Here is an 8,859-nt window from a genome sequence, read left to right on the forward strand (position 1 = left end):
ATCATACATACATACAAGTGAAAAGTTCTCTATTGATTTTTAACCTAGCTATACCTGCAAAAGGTCACCGAATGATACTTGAACTCAGGTCTTTGTGAAGCCTGCGATGGCTAATCTTAAGCTTTTAGCCCTGAAATTTGAACCAATTTCTCCAAAAGCAAACGAGCACCCAAGCCACTAATTAATAAAACCATGGAGAGCACATGGTGTGTTCATTGCATCTTCCCCCAGTCCGCGCGGTCTCCACATCCTAAAACAAACAATTCCCTGACAACGGCGGCAAGTCACAAACCGCCCTGCACCAAGTATGCTCATCCCTCCTCCCTCCGCTTAACTGTCACATTGCCCTTTAGATTTCCCTCTCCTCTCGTATGCTCTATTTTATTAATCTCTTGAAGTTGGAATAACAAAATCAGTCAGAAGATAGAAATACTCTGTTCTACTTATGTTATACATCCGGCGGTGATAAGCGTGTCCCGTTTACCCGGTCACGTGCAAAGCCACAAAGGAAAGGGATCCTTTGGTGGCGGTTTTCCTGTCTCCCGGTTCCGCTCCGTTCCAATCCGTTTCTTTCCCCATTTCTAGAGAGAAGGAAAGAGAGGGGGCAAGAAAGAGAGAGGAGGGGGGAGAGGGGTAAAGGGGATGATGGAATTGGACAACATTGAATGCATCTCGTCATCGGACGGGATGGATGACGATGAGGGTGCCGCCCACCAGCACCCACACCCATTCTTGAAGCTCCACCACGGCGGCAGCGGGAACGCCTGCGGCGGCGTAGGAGGTGGGGGCGTCCCGGCGCCGGTGATCTCCCCGGTGACCAGCGTGCACGAGCTGCTCGAGTGCCCCGTCTGCACCAATTCCATGTACCCCCCGATCCACCAGGTCGGTTGCCACTTCTTGATTTTTGCGTCTGTCCTTGAGTCTCGGGGGAATTTTGATTTCTTGGTTCTTCTTTTGTTTTTTGTGGGATTGAATCGTGTGGCGATCTAAGGATTTGATCTCTCTCTCTGTTTTCGGATACGGGAAGGATATATCTCTTCTTTTTGGATGCCAATTGAGTGATGTGGAATTCTTCGGTGATCTTGATGGGCTTTTTGGTGTTTCTTTGATATCGGCGAGGGTGCGATGAGATTGGGGACAATGGCTGCTTTTTGGTTGAAGCATTGTCATTTAAATTCGATTTTTTCTCCTTTTGTTTCTTTTTGTCCGTTTCTTGAAAAATGGCACTTGCCGGAAAAAATGTTGGTTCGTTTCCTATTCCTTTTCCTTTTGTTTCCTTTGGTGAAATGTGGTTCTAACCCTGGCAGAAAATCTCACAATAGATTGAAAGTTACACACGTTTTCCATTTCTTTTCCTTTTGATGTTATAGAAATCTTCATTTTGGTAGTTCAGGCATGTGGTGTTATATGAATATTTTTCATCTACATTGTTGCTTGATGTGATAATTTTGAGTCTTGATAATCCATTTTTTCTTCTCTCTTTGGTTCGTTCTTTTGAATTTCTGGATATTTATTAATTCAGCCTTGTATTTGTTCGAGGGAACATGCTTCAAATAGCTCATCTGTTTCAATGGATTATTACACCGGGTAATCTGTCTGTTGAATAGTTTAAGCAAATAATTGATTTGCTCGATGTCTTTATTGCTTTTCTTAGTAGTTGGATACTCACGTTTTCTTCTTGCTGTGAAATTGGATAAAAAATGTTTTATAGCAGTTTAGTAAATGCAATTATTGTCCATTCAATTTGCTTCAAAGTACAGATTGTCTTGCTGTACAAAACATGCGTCTTCCCTGGGTGTTTGGGATCAGGACTAATGTGCTTTTCTCTTCTTCTGCCTCCTTTAGTTTTTATATTTGGCATTTTGTTTTATAGGAATTCTTCTTTATGCTTTTGGTATGTTAGGAGCCTTTCCATATGATTTTTTTTTTTTTCAAAAATCAATTGACGTTGGTGCTTCTAGGAATAGTGCTTATTTTATTTTTTTCCTTGTGGCTGTTCTTAATGCATGGTTGCTGGTCTCTCATCACCTTTAGTGGTGATTTATTGTAGATCTGTTATGCTTGCCTTGGCGATGTGTTGTTATCTTTAAACCTGTATACTGCATTAGGAAATCTTATTCTTTAATGTTTGTAATTTCATGGTTAGAATTGGAACTATTTAAATATTGTTGATTGTGAAATACTGGAACAGGACACTTCATCAATTTATTTTCTGAACCATGCTTTTAGCTAGAATATGATCTTGCTTTGCTGGTGATGATTCAAGATCTTGACGCTCAAGGGTTTCTAAATTTTTGCTAAGAAAAATGTATTGATACATGAATTTGAGTTAACAAATGTTCAAATACTGTGGTGCTTGTTGGTTGGAGAAATTTGACAGACAGCAAGCTTAAGGAGTTCAACTTTGTTACTTAAGCTCCTAAAGGACAAATCTGAATGCAGAGGTCGATTCGTTTAGTTGAAGTATGCTGAGAATCATAGTTTTTACTTTAGTGAGGCTGTTTGGCTTATAAATTATAGTCAAAGATGAATGCATTTCTTTTTATCAAAACTTGCCCTCTTCCCTCTTTCTCAGATGTTCTTTTATGTCTGGGCTAAACTTTACTTGCCAAGTAGCCATCTGTGCTTGGTAGTACGCTTCTCTGTTATTCTAAGATGCATTTGGCCAAGATTTAGGTACTGACTCTAGTTCGTTGATGTTAGTTTCTGAGGTGGTCCATCATGGTGATATGCAAGATAAAAAAGTAGAACAATACATGTTGGATCATGATGGATAATGCCAAATTGAATGTGGCAGTATATAGAGTAGCAATAGGCATTGAAGGGCTAACAAATTTTTGTGATACGATTATTTGTTAAATTTTCAAAAGGGGGATCAGTTATCATGATGATAACCAACATGATTGAGTTGCAGTCAGACCATGCAAAATTGTAATATGGTTAGGTTTGTTTAAGTTTTATTTTTTCCATGTAGTCTACAGTTCAGCCTTATGTTTTGATTCAGTGTCATTATTTCCTTACCAGGTTGCTAGATGTATCTTCAAACAAAATATCTCAGATGTTTGTACTGATATTTCTGTATTCTTGGGGTTGTTTTGTAAGTGATTGTTTCCAAATTAATTTTAGATCTGATGTTTTGTTCAATTTCCATTGGTTACTTTCATGGGAACAAGATATACCTAAGTCTATTCCAAGTTATAAAATTTCCAGTGAAATTCATACTATATTTGGTTACATGTCTCTGTTTGTTTGGTTGGCTAGCCATTTTAATGGCACGCATATAGCTCAAAACATCCTATTAATCTTACCTAATCTTTAGGATTTGCTGCTATATTTTCTATCTAGAGCAAGGGTTATAACGTCGGCTGCACCAGTATGCCCTAGCATCAGCTGAACCAGGCCCAATTTGCTTGTGTTGGCTTGAATTGGGGTTTGATTAAGCCATATCACCCTCAACTTGGACTCAAACTAAGCGGTACTACTCAGTACTGGCTGGAATGAGGTTTTTAAGTCGGATTTTAGCTCACTCTCCACCATTCAAAGGTGGGAATGAGATGAAGGAGAATCCAGAAGCTTACCATTCTTGTTTTTCACAGGATCCGAGCAACGAGCAACGAATTTTTGGGCTAATTAGCTAGGTAAATTCTCTCCCCCTATTTTTATTTCTTGAGAAGTTTGATAATAAATTGGTGTTTAATTGAAATAAAACTGGGGGGTTTTGTTAATTTTAAGGCGTATATGCATATAATCTTGAATTCTAGTAAATCATCTCATTAATTCAACAAATTTAAGCAAGTTACTGGCATTATAATTGTTAATTTTAATCAAGGTTTGAAGAATTGACTATTCTGTGGTATGTATTGTCTTGTACTGACATATGTATGTGGTATGTACCATGTCATACCATCTTGTCTTGACAAACTGTGCGTCAATACAGTGGCATACTGCAGTACATATTTGTGCTGGTATGTGACCAGTACGTTGCTGTATTGTAATACTTGAAACCTTCATTTTAACACATCTATGGTTTAAATGCATGTTTAACTCTTTTCTCAAGTATCTTTATTTCCAAGTTATGTGAAATTATGATATAAACATGCAATATAAAAGATGCAGCGGACATCGAAAACCATGACTAGGGCACTTAAATGGATGCTCATAGCATGCTTGCAAAAACAGAGCACTAAGACAATAAAAATAAGGAAAAAGGCAATAAATAATTGTGGAGGCTAAAATAGGCTGTACCAACCATGTCAAAGAGTCAGTCTAGCCTCTTCGTTAATAAAACACAAGATGTTGCATCTACAGTACTCACCTGTGGTTGATAAGAAAATGATACCTGATACTTTGAACCTTTTTCTAGGGCATTTTATTCAGAGGAGTCCTAATGACATTAGAAGTGATAGTTCTCTTGGTGTTTCTTTCTTCCAAATAGGATGGATAGTCCATGACGAGTCCTTTTATGTATATGTTTGCTTTTTGATGTCTTGACCGTAGGCTTTTTGTTAGAAGTTTTCCTTGGAAGAATGTAGGTATAAATCACTTGAGACTTCACTTTGTCTTCTTTTGCTCGGTTCTTTTAGAAACTTTTGGTCCTCATGTGGACCCTGCTGGATTACTCTATGGCCACAATATGGCTGTTGTAGTTAGGATATACATTTGTTTTGATTATCTTTGGAGAATGTTTGATTATCTTTGAAGAATGTTCGAATTCATATCGAAATGATTATCATGAGCTTGCTGTTCTTTGATTAAGAAACAGTCAGTATGTCAAATTTAAGTGGTATAAGGTGTTCAGTCCCATCAATTGTTTGCATTTTCACCAGAGATTTTCTTTTTGCGCACAATTTTTCAGCTGAATTGGAGAAAGCAGTAAAAGTTTTGTTTGCTTAAGCTAAGTTATGCTGAAATTATTGCATATTTTTCTAGTTTTGTCATTGTTATACTCATCATTTTGTATCAAGATAGGGATATCTTAGTTGCAATTCAGTATTTTCTGACTGTATAGACTGAAATCAGTTGTGTTGCTGACAATAAGTATTTTTGCAATTGTATGACATTCTTGGGTTGGCATGTGTTTAATACAATATAATATATATGTTAGAATACCATTTTAGTCATCTTACCCTTTTAACTGGGTACCGAGATTAATAAGGGCAAGGAGGAAGACATTGCAGAAGAAAGTATGGTATGCTGTCAACTGTTTAATATTGCTGCTAGTTTATCTAGAAGAGAGACTTCTGGCAAAGTTGTTACAATACATATTCAAGAACATTTAGGAGCTAATCAGATAGGATTAGTTGACTGAATGAAGTCTATAGGATACCCTAGTGAAAACAGGGGCTTGTTTTATGTTTTAATTAGGAAAATGAAGGCACGACAAAATAAAGCATGAAAAGTTGTGAACGATGATTAAAAGCATTTGTGTTGAAAGGGAGTGTCATTTTTGATAGGTAAAAATAACTCACAAAAGTCAAACCATATCTTCTATATTCACTATGGTGATAGAAATGGTTTATGCTGCCTATCCTTGAGTCCTGTTCTAAACGAGCTCCATTCCTTAAGAAATATAGTCCTTTTGATGCTTCACATGCACAGGAAAAGAAAAAACAAGAGAAGTATGTTAGCAAGAAAGATAGGATGGATGCATTATTGCCATTTTAACTTCTTCTTGATTTAATCGTGTATGACCAATGTGCCAAATGCTAGTTGATATGTAACTATATCACCAGTGTGACAATAAAGGGCATCCTAGCATGCTTCATGTTGAAAAATGATTTACAATTCATTATGGATAAACATACATCTCTTGAACTACATATTGTATCATTCTAAAAACATTAGTGCACGTACATTTAGGAAATAAGTTTTGTCCTCTTATTCCTTAGAGTATTTTACAAAGAAATTAACTGTCTTGTAGTATATCTACGTAAAGGTCGTGTGCATTTATCAGTTTCCAAAAATATCTTGGGGCACCTCCTATATAAACAGCCTAAGGGCTTGTTTAGAAAATCCAGCAGGATTGGGTTGGATTTCCCATTGGATCATGGATTACGCAGCTTATTTAAGTAAGACCCATATCAACCTAATCCCTCTCCAGCCCAACTTCTGTGGAAGGAAAAAAAAGGAACTTGTAGTCCAACAGGCTCATAGATGGGATTTAGGCCAAGACTAGGACAAGCCTTTAGAAAAAAGGGGTTGGGCAGGCTAACAAGCCCAATTCCCATACGAAATCCTGCCCAATCCTACTGGATTTCCCAAACAAGCCCTAAGTCTTTCTACATCCGACAGCTGTGCCATCATATTGCCTCATTAAATTCCTTCCTGTTAACAAGCACCTGAAATCATTTGGTTTCCCAGATATACAAAATCATCACCTCTTTTCCTCTTATTGAAGTCCTTTTAAACTTTCAGTTTCACAATTGAACCCATTATTCAAGGCAACTTACATTTGGAGCATGCAGAAGACTAGTAGATGTGATTAGGCAGGTTGGCTATGGACAGAGCACGACAGAAGTTTTCTTTATTTTTGTTTTTTAAAAAAAAAACCTTATTCTCCATGTATCTCTCTGGGCACATAATTATTGGTATATGATTGCAGAATATGTGAGTTACAGGCATCTCCATTGCATTCTACATATTTTTTTGCTTTCGATTATTCTTCTTTTCTTTTTTCTTTACTTTGTTTTTTTGGTTTGGGTTTGGGGGGGGGGGGGGGGGGGTAGGGTTATGCTTTATGCTGCAAGAAAATCAATTTTTTTCATCAGCACAGCAAATTGTGTGATATCTTGATGGACTGCATGTTCTTATATATGCCAGAAAATTTAATCTTACTGGCACTTTGAATTACTGATTATTGAAAATAATTGCACACTGATAGACCATAAATTTCCTTTATAAAACAATTTAATTATGTAGTAGATTCCTCTGCATTCTTGCTTTCAATTAACTATTGCGGAATTGCTCAAATTTTGTTCATCATCTGCATCCCCTAATGATACATAGTTGTGTTGAAAAGTCTCAAAATAAGGCAAGGGTGCTTACAATTGTTTGAAAAGGGTCTAGTGAAAATATGAGGTATCTCGGCATTATTTATTGCAAAATTCTGCCATCCTTGGGACAATTGTTGGTACATATAAAATTTCTCCTATGCCTAATCAACTAAATCCAACCAGCCAGTGATCTTTTGCAGTGCCACAATGGGCATACTCTATGTTCAACCTGTAAGTCAAGGGTGCATAATCGGTGTCCTACGTGCAGACAAGAGCTTGGAGACATCAGGTGTTTAGCATTGGAGAAGGTGGCTGAATCTCTTGAGCTTCCTTGCAAGTATTTCTCACTAGGCTGCCCAGAAATATTCCCATACTACAGCAAACTCAAGCATGAAGCCCTGTGCAATTTCAGACCTTACAACTGCCCATATGCTGGGTCTGAATGCTCTGTTGTTGGGGATATTCCTTTCCTTGTTGCACATTTAAGGGATTATCACAAGGTTGACATGCATACTGGGTGCACATTCAACCATCGTTATGTGAAGTCTAATCCTCGAGAGGTTGAAAATGCTACCTGGATGTTAACTGTAAGTATTCTCACATGCTTTCAAGTTGACTGTCTTCTGTATTTGCTTGTGTTCCTTGAAAGAGAAGTTAAAAAAAGCACTCCAGAATGGCTTCTTTTAACTACTTGTTCATGCAATATGCTTGCATGTATAGTATGTTATTCGAGAGAACTGTACCAAAGGAGAGATGGTTTTGCAATAAAATCCTACAGCTCTAATACCTTGAACAATAATAGAACATGTCATCTGATGTAGCACTCAGAAAAGTTTCCATATTGGTACCATACCTGAAAATCAATTGCCTATGTTCCAAAATTTCCAGGTGTTCCACTGCTTTGGGCAGTATTTCTGCCTGCATTTTGAGGCCTTTCAGCTTGGGATGGCTCCAGTTTACATGGCATTCCTCCGTTTCATGGGGGATGAGAATGAGGCAAGGAACTACAGCTACAGCCTTGAGGTTGGTGCTAATGACAGAAAGCTCACATGGGAAGGCACCCCGCGGAGTATCCGTGACAGCCACCGGAAAGTTCGGGACAGTCATGATGGCCTTATAATCCAGAGGAATATTGCACTCTTCTTCTCTGGGGGTGATAGGAAGGAACTTAAGCTGCGGGTTACTGGCCGAATATGGAAGGAGCAGCCAAACCCTGATGCTGGAGTGTGCATACCCAATCTTTGTAGCTGATAATTTTGAAGGTTTGTTGCAATTTGGTGTGTGTTTATCGTGTTGTGTTTGCGTCTCTTTTGCTCTGTTGTTCTGTTGTAAGCTGGCAGTTTGGTTGCATCGGTTGAATTATTGATGGGAGCAAGATATTTTGGGAAAGCTCTGAAATTAAAAATGCTGATACTGGGACTGAGCTCTCTTGATATATTGCTAATAATCTTTTTCTCTGCCGACTGCTGCTTTGTTGCATGTGCACACGTGTGCGGCATGCGCCCGTGCGTGTGTGGAATTTCGGGTCCCGTGCGCTCGCATATGCGTCTATTAAGTGCCAAAAGATAAGCATGAGCCATCTTTTTTGATGAAGCCTACATGTTGCTTATAATTTTTTTGAGTGCAGATAAGCACAAAGTTTATTGGATTATTAGGCCCGGATCTAGGCAAGTCTTATTTGATTGTAACATAGTTCAGCGATCATTATATCATTCCATAGTTGCTATTTATGTTCATCAAAGGATTGTTGAAACTGTGGGTGTCGATTGGCTCCATTCGTAAAAAATGCTTCTTGTTCAGTACCAGTAACCTGGGTTCAGATCCTGCATGAACCTGTTTGTTTACCCAAAAAAAAAAAAAAAGGTAA

General features: G+C 38.1%; 1 protein-coding gene across 1 annotated transcript; it reads left to right on the top strand.

Moving 5' to 3' along the window:
• Nucleotides 1-342: 342 nt before the first annotated feature.
• Nucleotides 343-8,456, top strand: LOC105040901 (E3 ubiquitin-protein ligase SINAT5). Its single transcript, XM_010917651.4, has 3 exons — nucleotides 343-882; nucleotides 7,193-7,579; nucleotides 7,881-8,456. Exons 1-3 carry the CDS (start codon nucleotides 643-645, stop codon nucleotides 8,241-8,243), a joined length of 990 nt encoding a protein of 329 aa, XP_010915953.1. The 5' UTR covers nucleotides 343-642; the 3' UTR covers nucleotides 8,244-8,456.
• Nucleotides 8,457-8,859: the final 403 nt, after the last annotated feature.

Source organism: Elaeis guineensis, chromosome 3 (genome assembly GCF_000442705.2).
Source record: "Elaeis guineensis isolate ETL-2024a chromosome 3, EG11, whole genome shotgun sequence".
Lineage (NCBI taxonomy): Eukaryota > Viridiplantae > Streptophyta > Magnoliopsida > Arecales > Arecaceae > Elaeis > Elaeis guineensis.

What these genes read in the sequence shown, in the direction of transcription:
- LOC105040901 (XM_010917651.4), top strand. Translation starts at nt 643, where the DNA reads ATGATGGAATTGGACAACATTGAATGCATCTCGTCATCGGACGGGATG. An exon ending in TGTACCCCCCGATCCACCAG is followed by an intron (nt 883 to 7,192) that starts GTCGGTTGCCAC and finishes GATCTTTTGCAG; the next exon opens with TGCCACAATGGGCATACTCT. An exon ending in ATGCTACCTGGATGTTAACT is followed by an intron (nt 7,580 to 7,880) that starts GTAAGTATTCTC and finishes CAAAATTTCCAG; the next exon opens with GTGTTCCACTGCTTTGGGCA.